General features: G+C 39.3%; 1 protein-coding gene across 1 annotated transcript; it reads right to left on the bottom strand.

Moving 5' to 3' along the window:
* Nucleotides 1-1,266: 1,266 nt before the first annotated feature.
* Nucleotides 1,267-10,552, bottom strand: TSBP1 (testis expressed basic protein 1). The gene is made up of 4 exons (XM_059699725.1): nucleotides 10,429-10,552; nucleotides 7,920-7,940; nucleotides 6,621-6,635; nucleotides 1,267-2,161 (listed from the first exon to the last, which is right to left on the bottom strand). Exons 1-4 carry the CDS (start codon nucleotides 10,550-10,552, stop codon nucleotides 1,419-1,421), a joined length of 903 nt encoding a protein of 300 aa, XP_059555708.1. The 3' UTR covers nucleotides 1,267-1,418.
* Nucleotides 10,553-19,716: the final 9,164 nt, after the last annotated feature.

Raw genomic sequence — 19,716 nt, 5'->3', positions numbered from 1 at the left:
ATGCTATAATCATCCTTTCTTTTTGCAACTCATTCATTGTGCAGGTTTTCCCTCTATCTTCCTGACTTAGTAAGTTTTCTCCTCCAGCCTACTACGTATCACAGGTGTAGTTCTTGCACCTGCTCTAGCTCTACTTCTGCTAGCTCTGTACTTGCTCCTTTGGGAGCTCCTACTCTTAGGCCTTCAATTGTTACCTCCGTTGGACTGACTCCAGATCTCTCCTGAATGATAAATATTATTGTTTGCCTCTTCAAACTCAATTTGTGGTTCCCTCCCAGTTCTAAAACTAGCTCCTAGTATGTTATTGGTTTTCTGTCACCCAGTTTCAAAAGTTAGGGAGTCATAAATTCTCCCCCTTACTCGTATGTAGTCAGTCATCATGAAGTAGTGATTCTTCATTGAAAAAATATCTCACATCTCATCCTTCTGTTTATTCTCTTTCCACCACTTATTCTTCCAAGCACCTCTAACTAGACTTACTGCTTATGATGTTTTTCCTTTTCACTCTATTTTGCACAATCACAAAATTATCATTTTAGTAATGCAACCTTATTCACTTGACTTTTCTTCACAAAGACCTCAGAAAGTTTCCATTTGCCTGATGAGTATAATACAAATTCGAAGCTTGTGTTGCCAATCCTTTCAGAATTTTCTTTTAACCCCCCTTTTCAAGATTGTGCCCCTGAATACTTCCCATAAACCTGCTGCTACAATTCAGTTCCTTCTTCCCCTGGAGCATGGCACAGCAGTCTTTACCCCTTTGCCTTTTTTTTTTGCTCTTTCTACACCATCAGCTTAGCAACATCTTATCCATCTTTTGAGACATGTCACATACCATCTTTCCCTTCCCCACGAAGATAATCTCTTTGCCTTCTTATACCAAGAAGGTGATGACTTTTATTATATTGTCCATCTAAACTACATTCTGACACTTTAGTCTACTTTTTAAAAATTGTCATATTATGTCACTATATATGTTACAAGCAATTTAATGCAGGGACTCTGACATTGTTTCTGTATATCCCATATTACTAGAACAGTGCCTTGCAAGCATTAGGCCCACCATGAGAATTTGTTGGTTGGTTGGTTAGGCTATCACAAATATAATACTTGTCAAAAAACATTATACATGTTTTTAATAAAAATGTTTTATTTCAGAAAGTATCCAGGCTTTCTTGACTAAGTAATATAAGTATCAACTTATAAAAAGGTTGGAAACAGGTTTGTGGCTGAGAGGTCTAAAAATGGTGAAACTTCTAAAGATATATGGATCATAAGCATCCTATAATTATAATCCATTTAAGCGATGGCTGGGATATGACTCGGATCAGGGCGATAGGATCCATAATAATCAGTTGTCACACGGGCTTTCCTTTCATTTATCTTCACTCTGCCTCCTTTCATTGTACTTCCTTCATTTAATTGCCTGTCTCCTTTTTTGCTTCTGCTTTTTTACGCTTGACTTGTGGTTCTTTCTTTCCCTTAACTTGGTCCTTTCCTTCACCACTTTTCTTGTCTTTGGCATCAGTTTCTTTCGTATCTTTAGTCTTTCCTGCATCTTCCTTTTCTTTGACCTGGTTTCCTTTAGCCTCAGAACTCTCAGTGTTTTCTTGAGGTTTCTGTCCTTGTGGTGTCCCAGCCTCACTCTTCTTTACTTTCGCTTTTGGTCCTTTTGGTGTTTTGGCCCCACTCTTCTTCACTTGAGATTCTGGTCCTTGTGGTATTTCCACCTCATTCTCCTTTTCTTGAGATGCTTGTCCTTGTGGTATTTCCACCTCACTCTCCTTTTCTTGAGATGCTTGTCCTTGTGGTATTTCCACCTCACTCTCCTTTTCTTGAGATGCTTGTCCTTGTGGTATTCCGGCCTCACTCACCTTCGCTTGGGCTTCCTCTCTTCTTGGCATTCCCATATCACTCCCCTTTACCTTGGCCTCCATGTCTACCTTCCCTGTGTCCAAATCAGGGTCTTTTGCGTTTCTTTCTGACTCTGTTTTGTGCACCAAGGACTCCTCAGAACCTGTGAAGGAGATTTCCTTCTTTAGTGCTTCCTTGTTTTTGTCTTCGCTACTCTTTGACTTCGCAGTGCCTCCACTTTTTAGAATCGAGACTCTGGGATCTGATTTTTTTGCAAGTTCTCCATCCTTGTAACCTGGAAATATAACTGAGCACACAACAAACGTGCACAATTCAGATAAGGACTTTCTCTCTATTCCTACTTTCCCCCCTGATATTGGTTTCCTTTCTTTCTTTATTTTGTGTGTTTTAAAACTGACAGACTGGGGATAACTTGAGTTTTTCCTGAAAATATAAAATGGTGGAATGCTACACGTGAAATTAAGTGTTGATAACATTCCAGACTCTTTCGATAAATTGGAAGATTAATGAAAGATAAAGTAAAATGTAGTATAAGCGAGCTGGCATTTGTTCAGTATGTTCTACCAAATGAATAATGCTGAATAGGAGCTAAAGAAGGATGTATTCGGAAAAGAAATATAATTTAATTTTAGAAACAATTGTGGAAAGAAACAATGTTGTTTCTTAAAATAGAAAAAGGAAGTTCAAAATATACTTTCCATATTAAATAAAAGCACATCTCATTGTGCAAAAGTAATAATAGTGCTAGTTGATATTAATTAAGTGCTCACCACATACCAGGCACTCACTGTTCTGAGCACTTTATACACATTAACTTATGTAATCCTCACAATGACCATTTAGGGTAAGGACTATTACTACCCCCATTTTACAGATAAAGAAACTGAGGCACAGAAAGTTTAAATAAATGTGAATATGGTCATGAAATTAGCAGGTGCTGGAGCTAGGATTTGAACTGAGCAGTTAGACTCCAGAGTTCAGTTTTAATCACTACTACTAGACTGTTTCTTGCAATATGGGCTAACTCACTTTGCAAAAATTTCAGGGACTTTTTATTATGTTTAGGCAAAGCAGCTCTGCTATGTCTTATTTATGCGTTACCTAAAAAGATTGAATTTTTTAGCTAGCTTTTAAAATTTTTTTATTATTATTTTTTTTAGCAATTTGACTGTCTGAATTAAGAAAAACAAAATCTGTGCTATCAAGAAGAATTGTGTGGATTCATGCTATGGAGCAGAGGTGTGTCTTGCTTTGAACAAAGCTAACATTCAATATTAATATAGTAGAAAGAATACTGAATTTAAAAGCCGAATCAGAACACCTGGGTTTAGTATTCCTGCCAGCAGGGTTTATTTAGGTAAGTCGGTTAACCCCCAAAGACTCACGCCTCATATTTAGTTTGTTTGCTCTGCCCATTTTGTAGAGTTAAGTTTTCTAGACAGATAGTTTAAGGAGGATGGCTTTTAGAGTCAGACTAGTTCAAATCTTGGCTCCATACCTAACTAGCTGGGTGACCTTTTGTAAACTTTACTTTCTTAACTGTAAAATGGGAGCAATAGTAGTAACTTCTTCACAAAAGTGTTGTGAGGATTAAATAATATCATCTAAGTAAAGCACTCAGTACAGTGCATGGGACATAGTAAGTAGTCAATAAGTATTGGCTATTACTTCAACCAAATGAGACAGACCAGGCAAAAACTTTCTCAAAACTATTAAGACGAGTTATTCTTAGTTCCAACCAAATAATTTAGAGGAATGATATATACATTACAGGAAGACTTCTTGCATAATAACTAATTATTTGACTTTTTCAATATTAAAAGCTTTTTGGTACATTTAGAGTTTGTTGTTTGAAAAATTGACATATATAGAACTGTATTTTATCAGTAGTAAAAAGTGAGACACACCTGTATTAGATAGAGAGGTAACTGAATCAAAATGGATGTCGTAGTTCAGTGTTTCCTGTTTGACATTTTAAACTTTTGACATCAAAATAAAAATTTTATTTGAAACTCTGAATTAATGCTTTCTGAACTTTTTATTTTTTTGGTGTATTTTCCTCTCTACCTTGTTCATTAAGATATAAAAACTAGATATTTTATTTTAGACAAACTCATTTCCAATTTTCCAATGAAAGTCAGTGCTACTATATCCCTGGTGCTTCTGTACTGAGAAAAACAGCCCCGGATATCTTGCTATCTGTCAGTATCACCAGTGGACACCTTCTGTTTGGGGTGTGGTGTGGAGTGAAGAGAGTGTATTTTCCCACCAAAGCGTCTAACTTTATGAATTCAATGGAATGTACTTCGAAACAAACTGACTTTTCTTAGTTTATGAATAATTTTTAGTTTTACCATCTCTTGGAGGTAATTTATTCCTTGTTTACTGTCACTTACACTACTGCATTACCCATTTTTAACCTAAATTTACCTCCTAAATAATATAGATTCTGTCAATCAAAATTAAGTATTCTAGTATTTAAGGAAACAATCAGTGTCTGTTTTAGCTACAATTTTGTAGAATTTATAAAATGTTTATTATTTTTCCCAATACAAAATACCTCCAGTCACTTCTCATAGGATCTTCATACCCTTGAATGTTTTAATATTTTTGATCTCAAACTAAATGAAAGAAATTAGTTTTGCTGGGGATGTATTTTTTAGGAATCTAGTTATCCCATAAAGTGAGGTTCCCTTTATTTCAACTTTGTATTACGGAAGGAAGGCACAAATCATCATTCCACCAAACCCTAAATTTCTCTCTCTCTTCTTCCAGATTTCTAGATGGTGCATCAGTCTTTCCGCCCCCTTGCTCCCCACGAGTTCCATAATACAAATCTTTGTAAATCCTGGCTAAGTGTCCATTCATTGCAGGTGGTAGCTTATACAACAAAATTCTAATAAAATTAAAAGATTTAATCAAGACCTTGACAATCATTGTAATGTATTCAGGCTGATTAAAAAGTTTAAATTGGAAAAAACATTTTAATTGATAAGTTTTGTCAAAGCTGAAAGATATCAAGAAATAACTATCACATTTAATCATCATAATTGTTATGATTCTTAAATAATGTAGAAAATAGATCAGGGGTTTTCTTAGGAAACTAACATTACTTGGTTCTTAATCCAGTGCCCGCCAGTGAGAGCACAGTCAGATCTGGACTGTAGAAGATTTGAGAGATGAAGCATCCTGGTTCTCAGACCACGAACCAACATTTAAAAGGTCACATACTTATCAGCTGACTATACAGGAGAGAAAATAAGGGCCTCAACCTGAGAGGTGATCAAGTCTGATGGGCTGATGTGTCATAGATATTTCTTTGAATAAAGGAATTCAACCTTAATCCTCTTTTATTAAAAATATTAACAGGGAAGAACATGTTTGAAATATTGTCAATAACAATATATCTTTTAAAGTAAAGAAATGAAAAAGTTAAACAGATTGTATTTCTGGCAATTAAAAATCATTTACCAAGAATGAATTCATTCCTAGGAAGGGACTTGGCCTGTGAGCCTTTCTCATCGCCCCTTCCTTTTTAAGGGACATGCTTGGTCTTATCACCTTCCCCAGGTGGGGAGGGTGGGGAGGGCACTTGGGGAGCAGGCACCTCATGACTGCTGGGAATGCCCTCTCTCCCAACTTCACGGCCTCTCCCCCAAACACAAGCCAACCCTCGTTCCAGTGGAAACTGAGGAAGAAGAGTGAGGTGTAAATAGGAGCATCTTTTGTGTTTGCCAGTGGTTAGAATGTTTGAGATGCTTGAGTGTATCTCACTACATCTCAGTCTTACTTGCTTCTTATGATATGTTTACAGAGTTTTAAAAATTGCCTTTCTCTTTCATTTCATATGATGGATTTCCTTGAAGAGCTGAGCCTACATTAAATAATCCCGACATAGAGAAATTTGAATTTAGAAAACAGTTAAAAGCCACGCATCAATTTAAATGGATGCCTTTTATTTTTAACCGTTTGTGTGCATTTAATTTACAGCTTCTCTAGTAGATGCATATTTGTATTTACAAATATTTGCTTTATAGATAAGGCTTCGGAGTAATCACAACAAAGGCATTTGTGGTTCAGTATAAGATGCAGTGTGTAGAGGCAGAAGGTGTGTTCACGTTGGGACAGGAAGCCCTGTGTTTGCATCCTGCTTTTTACCAACTCCTTAACCTCAGAAATGCCTGAGCCAGTTTCCTGATCTGTAAAGCAGGGGGTAATAATAGCTACCAAGCAGGGCTATGGTAAGAATAAGAGATACTTACGGGCTTTGAAAATGCCTAGCACAGTGCCTAGTGTATAGTAGGTGTTCACTACCTACTATCCCTCAAAGTAAAGTTATTTAGGGGCAATAGAAAATAGATAAGATTTTGTTCTGAACTATTTTTTTCTATTCATATGATACAGTAGGCCTTTACTTACAACTGAAAAAGACTTTTGAATTACCAGTGAGGAACTAATGGGATTCAGAACCAACCTTTCTTTTATCGTGTTTTGCTGGGAGTCAGTGAGGCGACTCAGAGTCAGGAAGATGGCCAGAGATTATGCCACTCTTTTGTATGAACTTCATCTCCTCTATAGCAATCTCTCCAAAAATAGTTATTGAAAGTATTGCTTCATTTTGGAGAATGGGGACATTTAAAATGGCCTTAGAAGCACAAGTATGTATTTTGGGAGTAGAAACAGCCAGGCCAGAAAATAACTATAAACAATGTACAATATCATTTAAGAATAGATAAGGAACTTACCCATAGGAGATAATGCTAAAAATAAAACACAAAAGAAAGATTAGTGGGAATTTCCTAACTCAAGGAGAACCCAGTTCTAATGATACCCTCTGTGGGTAAATGTCCTGCAGGACCAGCGGGGGATGTGGAATCCCCCAGTAATTTCAGCCCCAGGATTGCTGCTGGCCCACGCTCTACATCCTCCTCCACAGCAACACTAGGGTGTCATTTAGTTGGTGTGTGGGATTGAATCCTTGATAAGCAATATCCGCTTTACTAATTTCATACCTTCCCATTGTAATTTCCTACTTTCATTGTTTTCACAAGTCAGTCCTCCCCACCCCACCCCGCATTCTCCATCAGATCAGTTTGAAAATGTGTGTTGTTGGTCAATTGTCAAAATTGTGTCTTGTCCTGACACCTATTCTTTTTTACATGCATAGCTAATCTATATCTTTTATTAATCTTTATTGTTGAAAGTATTACAAATGCCCCCTTCCCTTCCCCATTGACTCCTTCTAGACTGCACCTGTTGCACCCCCCTCCTCCAGGCCTTTACCACCCTATTGTCTGTGTCCATATATACCCATACAAGTTCTTTGGTTAATATCTCCCCCCCACCTCCCCACTTTCCCTCTGAGATTTGACAGTCTGTTCTTTGCTTTTATCTTGGAATCTATTTTGTTCATCAGTTTTTGTTCATTAGATTCCACATATAAGTGAGATCACATGATACTTCTCTTTCTCTGACTGGCTTATTTCACTTAACATACTCTCTAGGTTCCTCCATGCTGTCTCAAAGGGTAAGAGATCCTACTTTTTTACTGCTGCATAATATTCCATTGTGTAAATGTACCACTAGGAATATGTCTTAAGAAACCTGAAGAACCAATCAGAAAGAATGTATGCTCCCCTATGTTCATAGCAACACAATTTACAATAGCTCAGTTCTGGAAACAGCCAATGTGCTCATCAGTAGATGACTGACACCTATTCTTTACATCAGTTTTAGAGGATTTTCTTTTTTAGTGAAAATTATTCATTGCCAGATTATAACACAAGGAAAACAGGCTATCTTGTGGGTAGACTTGATGGGAATATATGCCAACAATCTTTGGTAGTAAATAGCCCAAATAAAATATAAGACCATTCTATTTTGTTATAAAATAAACATAGATAAGAGAGAATCAAAGTATGAGAATATAATTTAAGAAATAATGACTAAGTTAGAAGAATGTGGAATACAAAAAAAATTGGAAACAAAATCTCAAGGGTCCTGGATACAATAATAGGTAAGGTAAGGAAATGATCCAAACTTACTGATTTTTCCAGAATCGTCAACTGAAAGAGAAAGACAAACACATCAGTAGATACTGGAATTTCCTATATTTTCCATTCCATAAGTCTCTGCACTGGGTAGAATTTGTGTCATGCATTTAAGTTCCATTTATTTAAATGTGGGCAACTTCCACTGCTCTTGTCCTTTAGCTGCTTTATTTAAACACTTTTTATTGAAATACATTTGCACATTTAAGGTGAACAGCACATTAACTTGACACATTTACATATAGTAATATGATTGCCTGTGTAGGGACAATCTATACTAATAAAAGGGTAATGTGCTAATTAGACCGATTGACCGGACATCTTCTGGACATGCGACTTCCTTCTGGACAGTTAGGGGGCAACCAGGCCAGCAGGGGAGCAGTTAGGGGACAATTAGACCAGCAAGCAGAGATGGTTAGGGGCAATCAAGCAGGCAGGTAGAGTGGTTAGGGGCAATCAGGAAGGCAGTCAGGTGAGAGGTTAGGAGCCAGCGGTCCCAGATTGCAAGAAGGATGATCCCTGCGGGATCAGGCCTAAACCAGCAGTTGGACATTCCCCTAGGTGTCCTGGATTGGAGAGGGTGCAGGCTGGACTGAGGGACCCCCCTCCCCCCATGCACCAATTTTGTGCACCGGGCCTCTAGTCTACATAATAAAAGCCTAAGGGACTGTTACGGTGGAACCACCAGAACGACTGGTCACTATGATGCACACTGACCACCATGGGCTGATGCTCAATGCAGGAGCTGCCCCCTGGTGGTCAGTGTGCTCCCACAGGGGGAGCAGCCGCTCAGCCAGAAGCCAGGCTCATGACTAGTGAGCCTCTTCCACCTCTGCGGCAGCGCTAAGGAGCAATGAGCTGAGCTGTAGGGTCTGCTGGTAAGGAGCCTGCCGCTAAGAAGCAGAGAACCGAACGGTAAGGAGCCAGCAGGTGGACACCCCTCGAGGAGTTCCGGTCTGTGAGGGGGCACAAGCCGGGCTGAGGGACCTCCCCCACCCAGTGCATGAATTTCATGCACTAGGCCTCTAGTGTTACATAATGATACTTTCTTTTTTTGTGGTTGGAGTCATATGTTTTAGTCTCTTAGCAAGTTTGATGATTATAATACAATATTATTGTCTACATTTACTATGCTGTGTATTAAACTTCTAGATCAGTGGTTCTCAACCTTCCTAATGCTGCAACCCTTTAATACAGTTCCTCATGTTGTGGTGACCCCCAATTTCATTGTTACAAATTGAACATAATTAAAGCATAGTGATTAATCACAAGAAAAATATGTAATTATATATGTGTTTTCCGATGGTCTTAGGTGACCCCTGTGAAAGAGTCGCTTGACCCCAAAGGGGTCGTGACCCACAGGTTGAGAACTGCTATTCTAGGTCTTATTTATGACTCATTGCAAGCCTGTACTTTTGAACATCTGTCCTATCTCACATCCCTTACTCTCTGGAACTTTCTGTTTTTATAAGTTTGGCTTTATTAGATTCCATATGCAAATGATACCATACAGTACTTGTCTTCCTCTGTCTGTCTTGTTCATCTATATATATAAAAGCCTAAGTGACTGGCTAAATGTTCAACTGTTTGACTGTTTGACAATTTGACCAGTAGCCATGATGCACACTGACCACCAGGAAGCAGACACTCAACGAATAGGCATGGAAACATGGAACAGACTGATGAATCTCAGAGGGAGGAGGGGAGGGGAGAAGGTGGGAAGAGATTAAACAAAGGTCTTATATGCATACTAGAGGCCTGGTGCACAGATTCATGCATGTGTGTGGTCCCTCGGTCTGGCCTGCGGGAATGGGGCCGAAACTGGCAGTCTGACATCCCCCGAGGGGTCCCGGATTGTGAGACCGTGAAGGCCAGGCTGAGGGACCCCACTGGTGCACGAATCCATGCACTGGGCATCTAGTTTACCAAAATATGCTCAAGGTTCATTTATGTTGTTGCAAATTGCAGATGTCCTCCTTTCACATGGCTGAATAATATTCCACTGTGTATATAGGGCTCATCTAATTGATCCATTCATCAGTTGATACAGACAGTTAGGTTGTCTCCATGTTCTGGCTATTATGAATAATGCTATAATAAGCAAAGGAGTACATACATCTTTTTAATACCCCATTTTCATTTCCTTGTTTAAAAAATTTAACTTTATTGTTGAAAGCTTTACAGATGTTCTCCCCTTCCTCCACTCCAATGACCTCCTCCCTCCCAACTCCTGGCCCCTCCCCAAGGCCTTTCTTTGGTGTACACTGGAAATTGCTGTACCATTTGGAGAACCTATTTTCTTTTCTTTTTTTTGTAGTTTTATAACTTTGTTCAACAATCAGCATTAACTATAGATTTTTGAAAGTGGTAGCCAACATATAGACCTTGTTTAGTGAATCTTCATCCTCATTACGTGCTCTGGACTACCACTCCCAGACACATAAGGGACATTCCTTATTCCTTTGGCTGAGAAAGCCTTGTTGAGCTTGGTGTCAATGCACACATCTGGAGTTCCCCCTCTCCTTCATGGCAAATTTCCAGATCTCTCTGAGTTCCTGAGGGGCATGCTTCTTGAAACCTACTCCATAGATGAGCTTGTGAATGTTGATAGTGTGTTCTCTGGTCATTGCCTTATTGATGCCAAAAAGCGCTCTTCTCATCACCCTTCTTAGTGGGAGCCATTTTGTTGGGTCCAGGTTGTAAAGATTCTGGTAGTTCTTTTTTAATTATTGAGGAAACTCAATATTGTTTTCCTTAGTGGCTGAACCAATTTACACTTCCACCAATAATGTATGAGTTCCCTTTTCTGCACATCTCTTCAACACTTACCTCTGTGTTCTTGACAGTAGTCATTCTAACCCATATGAGGTGATAATTCATTGTGGTTGGCTTTGCATTTCCCTGATGATTAGTGATGAAATCTTTTCATGTACCTGTTGTCCACTCGGATATCTTTGGCAAAATTTTTCTTCAGTTCCTCTTCCCATTTTTAAATTGGATTGTTTTTTGATATTGAGTTGTATTCTATTCTATTCTATTCTATTCTATTCTATTCTATTCTATTCTATTCTATTCTATTCTATTCTATTCTATTCTATTCTATTCTATTCTATTCCTGTTCTGTTCTATTTTTTCTATCACCATATTCCCCCTCTATTCCCTCATCCACCCCCCTCGCCCCTTCTGTCTCCCCACAATTACCATACTTTTGTCCATGAGTTCTCTCTTTTTCACTCAACCCTTCCACCCTCAACCCCCACACCACCACCCCTCCACCAGAGGTGTCTGTTTATTCTTTATCTATGACTCTGTCTCTATTTTTTCTTTTGGTAGTTCAAATTGTTCATTAAATTCCACATATGAGTAAAGTCAATATTAACCCCTTATCTGAAATTAGTTTGTAAAAAATTTCTCCTATTCTGAAGGCTGCCTTTCATTTTGTTGTTTCTTTTGCTGTACAGAAGCTCTTAAGTTTGATGTTGTCCCACTTATCTGTGTTTGCTTTTATTGTTTGTGCTTTTGATGTCATATCCAGAAAATCGATGCCAAGATCTACATTTCTTCTAGAAGTTTTTTGGTATCAGGTTTTATTTTAAAATCTTTGATCTATTTTGAATTAACTTTCATGAGTGGTTTAAGATAGGGGTTCAACTTTATTGTTCTGAATGTATTTATCCAGTTTCTCCAGCACCCTTGTTGAAGAGACTGTCCTTTTCCCTAAGTTTTGGAAGATTATGTTTCTAGAAATTTATCCATTTTGTCCAGATTGTTCAATTTGTTGTATAGTTGTTCATAATATTTTCTTACAATCCTTTGAATTTCTTTTGTCAGTTTTTACTTCTTATCTTTCATTTCTGATTTTATTTATTTGCGTCCTCTCTGTTTTTTCTTAATAAGCTGGTTAAAGGTTTGCTTTTGGTTTCATTGATCTTTTTTATTGTTTTGTTAGACTTATTTCCACTCTGATATTTATTATTCCCTAATTTGTATTCACTTTGGATTTTGTTGTTCTTTTACAAGTTCCTTTAAGTATAAAGTTAGATTTTGGGGGGAAGATTTTTCTTGTTTTTTGAGATATGCCTGGAATGCTATGAATTTCCTCTTAGACTGCTTTCTTTGTGTCCCATGGATTTTTGGTTGTTGTGTTCTCATTTCCATTTGTTTAAGGTATCCTTTAACTTCTTCCTTGATTTTGTTGTTAACCCATTCATTTTTTAGTACTTCATTATTTTGCCTACAGGTCTTCAGGTGTTTTCCAGTTTTCTTCTTGCAGTTGATTTCTAGTTTCATACAATTATGGTCAGAGATGCTTGATATGATTTCAATCTTCTTACATTTATTTATATTTATTGTTTATTTAATTTGATAGGATATATATATATATATAATGAGAGAGAGAGAGAGAGAGAGAGAGAGAGAGAGAGAGAGAGAGAGAGGAGAAACATCAATGTGAGAGAGAAACATTAATCAATTGCATCCTGCATGCACCCTGACTGGGGATTGAATCAAACCTGCAACCGTGGTATTTACCCTGACTGGGAATTGAACCCCCCCACCTTTTGGTGCACTGGATGATGCTCCAACCAATTGAGCCACACTGCCCAGGGCTATTTATTTATTTTTAATCTTCACCTGTGGTTATGTTCACTAATCTTAGAGGAGAAGGGAGAGAAAGAGCTGGAGAGAAACTTCGATGTGTGAAACATCGATCGATTGCCTCCCACATGCACCCTGAGGAGGATTAGAACCCACAGGTATGTGCCCTGACGGGGAGTTGAACCTACATCCTTTTAGTGTTGGGGACGATGCTCCAATAAACGGAATTACACCAGACAAGGCTCTTACATTTATTGAGACTTGTTTTGTGTCCCAACATGTGGTCTATCCTAGAAAATGTTCCAGGTGCACTTGAAGAGAATGCATATTCTGCTGCTTTTGGGTGAAATGCTATAAAGATATCAGTTAAATCTATTGAATCTAGTGTGTCATTTAAGGCCACTGTCTCCTTGTTGATTTCTGTCTGGAAGATCTATCCATTGATATCAATAGGGTGTTGAAATCCCCTACTATGACTGTATTGCTGTCAACTTCTTTCTTTTTGTCACAAAGATTTGACATATTTAGGTGCTTACAAGGATTATATTGCCTTGTTAGATTGCTCCCTTTATCATTATGTAGTGTCCTTCTTTGTCTTTTACTATAGCCTTGGCTTTAAAGTCTATTTTGTTAGATATAATAAATATTATATCTAACCCTAGCTTTTAAAAAAAATTCCATTTGCATGAAATACCTTTCCCATCTCCTCTGAGGTGGGTCTCTTACAGATAGCATATATATGGGAGTTGTTTCCTTATCCATTCAGCTACCCTATGCCATTTGATTGAGTACTTAAGCCATTTACATTTAAAGTGATTATTGATACATAAGTATTTATTGTCATTTTATTTTATTTTTTTTTATTGCTTAAAGTATTACAAAGGGTATTACATATGTATCCATTTTATCCCCCCGCCCTAGACAGTCCCCTAGCCTCCCCTATCACCCAGTGTCTTATGTCCATTGGTTATGCTTATATGCATGCATACAAGTCCTTTAGTTGATCTCTTACCCCCCTACCTCCTGCCCCCAAACCCTCCCCGGTCTTCCCGCTGCAGTTTGACAATCTGTTTGAGGCAGCTCTGCCTCTGTATCTATTATTGTTCAAAAGTTTATAATGGTCTCTATTGTCCATGAATGAGTGAGATCATGTGGTATTTTTCCTTTATTGACTGGCTTATTTCACTTAGCATAATGCTCTCCAGTTCCATCCATGACGTTGCAAATGGTAAGAGTTCCTTCCTTTTTACAGCAGCATAGTATTCCATCGTGTAGATGTACCACAGTTTTCTAATCCATTCATCTACTGATGGGCACTTAGGCTGTTTCCAGATCTTAGCTATGGTGAATTGTGCTGCTATGAACATAGGGGTGCATATATCCTTTCTGATTGGTGTTTCTGGTTTCTTGGGATATATTCCTAGAAGTGGGATCACAGGGTCAAATGGGAGTTCCATTTTCAGTTTTTTAAGGAAACTCCATACTGTCTTCCATAGTGGCTGCACCAGTCTGCATTCCCACCAGCAGTGCACAAGTGTTCCTTTTTCTCCACATCCTCTCCAGCACTTGTCGTTTGTTGATTTGTTGATGATAGCCAGTCTGACAGGTGTGAGATGGTACCTCATTGCTGTTTTGATTTGCATCTCTCGGATGATTAGTGACTTTGAGCATGTTTTCATATGTCTCTTGGCTTTCTGAATGTCCTCTTTTGAAAGGTGTCTATTTAGGTCCTTTGCCCATTTTTTGATTGGATTGTTTATCTTCCTTTTGTTAAGTTGTATGAGTTCCCTATGAATTTTGGAGATTAGGCCCTTATCAGATATGTCATTGGCAAATATGTTTTCCCACACAGTGGGTTTTCTCATTTTATTTTTAAACCTTCTTCTCCTTCTTCTCCTTCTTCTTCTTCTTCTTCTTCTTCTTCTTCTTCTTCTTCTTCTTCTTCTTCTTCTTCTTCTCCTTCTCCTTCTTCTTCTTCTCCTCTTCCTCCTCCTCCTCCTCCTCCTCCTCCTCCTCCTCCTCCTCCTCCTCCTCCTCCTCCTCCTCCTCCTCCTCCTCCTTCTTCTCCTCCTCCTCCTCCTCCTCCTCCTCCTCCTCCTCCTCCTCCTTCTTCTCCTCCTCCTCCTCCTCCTCCTCCTCCTCCTCCTCCTCCTCCTCCTCCTCCTCCTCCTCTTTACAAGCCCTTTGTCATTTTTTATAATACTGGTTTGGTGGTAACAAACTCCTTTAGCTTTGTCTTGTCTGAGAAGCTCTTTATTTCTCCTTCAATATCAAATGATAGACTTGCTGGGTAAAGTAGCCTTTTTTGTAGGTCTTTGCTTTTCATTTGTTTCAATATTTAATGCCAGTCCCTTCTGGCCTGAAATCTTTCTCTTGAGAAATCAACTGACAGCTTTATGAGAGCTGCCTTGTAGGTAACTAACTGCCTTTCCCTTGTGACTTAAGATTTTATCTTTGTCTTTAAACTTTGCCATTTTAATTATGATGTGTCTTGGTATGGGCCTCTTTGGGTCCATCTTGTTTGGGACTCTCTACGCTTCTTGGTCCTGTGTGTCTTTTTCCTTCACCTGGTTTCCTTCACCTGGTTATATTGGTTCTCAATCTCTTGCTCACTCTCTGTTTGTTCTGGTACCCCTCTGATATGGATATTGTTGCACTTCATGTTCTCCCAAAGGTCCCTTAAACTATCTTCATTCATTTTATTTTTTGCTGCTCTGACTGGTGTTTTTTCTACCTTGTCTTCCAAATAGCTGATTTGATCCTTTGCTTCATCCAACCTGTTTATTCCTTCCAGTGTATTCTTGATTTCAGATATTTCATTCTTCATTTCTACTGGCCCTCTTTTATGGTTTCTATATCCTTTTACAAATTAGTGAGCCTCCTTATAATCATTACTTTGAACTCTATAGCTGATAAACTGTTTGCCTTCACTTAATTTAGCTCTTTTTTTTCTGGAGATTTCTTCTCTTCTGTCATTTGGGCCTCTTTCTTTGTCTCTCCTCTTTGGCTGCATCTTTGTGTTTGTTTCTATGTATTAGGTAGATCTGCTAAGACTCCCAGGCTTGCTAGGGTGGTCTTATGTAGTAGGTGTCTTTTGGCACAGTTTCCTTGATCACCTGCTTTAGTAGTGTTCCTTGTGTGGGTTATGTTGGCCCTCCTTTTGTAATTGAGTCTTGATTGCTATTTTGTGCATGAGATTGAGTCTAAAGCTGGCTGACTGTGAGGCTCAACCTCCAACATGGCCTGCAAGCTGCTGTGCAGGTGCTGAGCATATAAAGCAGAATTCCCCTCAGCAGGGTTTGGTGCCTATTGAGATCGCCCCTTGGATGTGCTGCTTGAGAAACTTATTGGCTCCTGCTCTGTTGTCTGAAGCTGGACACAGAGTTTATTGGTCTGGGCCTCTTGGGGGTGACTCTGAAACAGGCTAATGGCAGGTGCTGTCTGTGACTAGCTCTGGCAACCTTTAGGAGCTATCAGTGATCCACATATTGTGACCACCTCTGCTGGGCCTGATGCATGTGGCAAGAACCAAGCTGTGCACCAAGTCTGGCTTTTACCAGCACAGGGCCTGGGGGCAGGTCATCAAAATCTCAGAGCACCCAGAGATCCATCTCTCCTTCCCGTGCAAGTTGCCTGTTAGGCTCAGTCACTGAAAGAGCCTCTGGCTTTATTTCTCAGCCAAGTATAAGCTTCACAGAGTGGGGCAAGAGGGATCCCAGAGGGCCGGGCTATTGCTCTCCCCACCTCCAGCTGATGTCATATGGAGGCATGTGCTCTGCCTGAGAAAGATGGCTTCTTCATATGTTTTTATGTTGCTGATTAGTGTGTTTTCATTTGAGCTTGAAGAATTCCTCTCAGCATTTCTTGTAAGGCAAGTCTAGTGTTGGTAAATTCCCTTAGATCTTGTTTTTCTAGGAAAGCTTTTATTTTTTCATTCATATTTGAAAGATAACAGCTGGAAAGTATTCTAGGCTGGCAACTTTTATCTTACAACTCTTTGAATATACATTTCACTTTCTCCTGGTTTGTAGAGTTTCTGCTGAGAAATCTTGTGCTAGCTTAATGGTGGTTACTTTGCAGGTTATTTCTTTTTTTCTTTGCTGTCTGTGAGAAATTATTTCTTTATCATTGACTTTTGATGGTTTCATTGCAATGTGTCTTGGAAAAGTCTTTTTGCATTGAGGTAATAGGATGTCCTATTAGCTTCATGGATTTGTATGTCTAATTCCTTCCCAAGGTTTGGGAAGTTCTCAGCTATTATTTCTTTAAACTCTGTCCCCATCTCCCTATCTTCTTCTGGCACACCAATTATTCTTATATTTGCATTTTTGATAGAATCTGATGGCTTTTGTGGTTTTTTCACTTTTAAAAAATCTGTTTGCTCTCCTTTTATAACTGAATTATTTTTATATTCCTATCCACCAAGTCATTTATTCTTTTTTCCATTTGGTTTGCCTTGCCACATACTAGTATACACTCTATTGCTTCCTTCATCTCATTTATGACTTTTTCAGCCCTAGAATTTATTCAGTTCTTCTTTATAATTTCAGTTTCTTAGATAAATAACTTCATCTGTTCATTGATTTCATTCCTGAGTTCATGAAATTGGTTTTCTGAGTTTTCTTCTAGCTCATTAAATTTCTTTATAACAGAATTTTAAATTCTTTATTAGGTATAATGTAATATTCTGTGCCTCAGAGTTTGGTTGCTGAAAAATTATTATTCTCTTTTTGTTGTGATACTTATTTATTTTACATGGTGTTTGATGATATGTGCTTCTGCTTTTGCATTTGAAGTAGCAAACACATACTAGCTAAGAATTTATATTTACTTTGTTTCTTACAATTTAGGCTGGCAATTAGAAACTTTTTTTTTTTTGCCTGTGGCGGGGGCAGGTTTGAAAGGGTCAATGGGGAAAAATGGAGACATATATAATACTTTCAATAATAAAGATTTTAAAGAAAGCACCCTCTTTTTTTTTGATTCTAGAAGGTGACGCTATAACAATTTGTGGTATTTCCTCCAGGACCTGGCTCTGGGGCTGCACTTGGGAACACACAGGTGCTTTCAGCAGAGTTGGGGGAGATATGGCTTAACACCCCTCTGGCTTTGGAGAGTGTCCACAGGCTGGTGGGGTCCTTGATTGGGGCACTCCCGGAGGTCTGTAGCCCAGCAGCCACCTCTTACACTTCCTGTCTGACCAGGTCACTCCCCTGCTTAAGACCCACCAGCGATTGGCCATATCTTGCTTGACCAAAGTCATTACCATACCACACCTTTCAAAGGAAGACCCCAGGAACACAGGCTGTCCCCCATAACTTTTTTCTTGAATGTAAAAGAAATGTTTTATTTATACATGGCTAACATGCTCCAGGGAAAATAAGTAAAAACATGACAGGTCAAAATCCCCTATAACTCTTTGATAGCTTCCCTTCACCTTATTTTTCATTCTGCTCCAGCCTCACTTGCTTTCCCTCAAAGAGTCTGAAAATATTTCTATGCCAGAGTGGTTTACTTATTGTCCTCTTTGCTTGAAATATTCTCCCCTCAGATATCTGCATGGCTAATTAATTCACCTCTTTCATGATCTATCAATTGCTGAGAATAGGATGTTGAGTTCACCAGCTATAACTTTGAGTTTTTCTGTTTCTCTTTTCAGCTTTATCAGTTTTCTCTCCAATGAATTTTGAAACCCTGTTGTTTGGGACATTCTGGTACACATTTGGGATTTCTGTGACTTCTTGGCGTATTGATTGTTCTTTGAATAATTATGTAATGTCCCTGGTAAATTTTTGCTCTGAGGTGTATTTTATGTGATATTAATATGATTGACAGGCCAGCAGAGGACATTTGGGTGATTTCTGAGACTCTGTCATAGTTGATGGCTTTAAATCCTGCCTTTCACATTCCCTCTGAAAGACAAGTGAGGAAATGTGCCGTCCTCTTCCTGTGGGGCAGGGGGGGAAGCTCCTGACAGCCCAGCCTGGCTCGCTGCTGGAATTGCACTTGTGCCTCGCATTCCCCTAAATTCCTTTGAATTTTCAGCAAATACTTTGTCGCGTGAGCTGTAGCAGCTGCCCAGATGCGACCCCTTTCCTGGGGGGGGGGCGGGAGGGGGGTGTTGTGGAGGTAAGGATGGATGGACAGCTGGAGAAGTCAGACCATATGTTTAAGTATTTAAATTCTTTTGTAAATTTGGTTGAATCATCCGAGAAGGAGCCTAATCTCTTTTCTATTTGTGTGAGATCCGAGAAGGAAAATGGGGCGTGGGCCCTCATGATGCCCCGTCGTCCTGCAACCTCCCGTAGGGTGTACAGACCCAAGGGGAGGGAGCTTTGGTCTCAGGGGGAGGGGGACCCCAAGAAAAGTATTGGGGGGAAATGGCATGGAGGTTTGAGTGGAAGTGACAGGCTCCCTTGGTGCAGGATTTAGAGGGCATAGGAGGATAGAGGATGGGTTGAGAAGGGGGCTTAACAAGAAGTGGAGAAATGAAGGGGGCAGAGGGTGAGGGTGAGGAAGGCGAAGAGGGGTTGCATATGGAGGGGAGAATGGGGAAAGTGGTCTGCAGAGTCAGAGGAAGTAACATCATGGTGGGGGGGGGGGAGGTGTCATTGACTGGTGTCCTATTAATTACCAGAGGGGATTGAGTTTCAGGAGTTTTCTCATTAAGAAGTAGGATCGGAAAAGAGGTGACGGACCGACAGAGGAAAGGACAAGATCTAAGTGTCCAGAAAGCCTGGACATATGGAACCTCGGACCACTTGCCATTACGCTGAATTAAACTGTCGAGATCAGTTAAGATTTGGAAATCAAAAGTGCCATTTTCCAGCCAATGGCTCTGATGATCTAAAGGATGTTGTGGTCAGACCACGTTGGGAAAAAAAATGACATTTTGACAATTTTGAGTCTTGGAATATCTTTCCATTTATTTAGTTTGGCTTTGATTTGGTGTTTTATTAATTTTTTGTTTTTAATTGGTACATTTAGACCAGCAGTGTTTTTTTAAAAAATGGAAGCACAAAGGTTTGTTGTTTGCCTGAGCATTATTAAAGGCAAGTACCAACTCAATTTATTCGGGGAGAAGAAGTCAGAAAAGGCTTTCTAGGTGCTGCTCCTAACCCTTACTCTCTGAGCGGCAGTGATGGTCCAGGTTTACGTCTGATAAACTCCACGGAGAGGGCAAAGGCCGACCTCT

Source organism: Myotis daubentonii, chromosome 6 (assembly GCF_963259705.1).
Source record: "Myotis daubentonii chromosome 6, mMyoDau2.1, whole genome shotgun sequence".
Taxonomy (NCBI): Eukaryota; Metazoa; Chordata; class Mammalia; order Chiroptera; family Vespertilionidae; genus Myotis; species Myotis daubentonii.
Note: the sequence above shows the minus strand (reverse complement) of the source record. Positions and strands in the feature narration are given on the sequence as shown.

Coding starts and splice junctions, on each gene's coding strand:
- TSBP1 (XM_059699725.1), bottom strand. CDS start 10,552: ATGACCAGAGAACACACTATCAACATTCACAAGCTCATCTATGGAGTA. Junction 7,941..10,428: donor GGAGAGGGGGAACTCCAGAT/GTGTGCATTGAC, acceptor TTTCTCTTTCAG/TTGACGATTCTGGAAAAATC.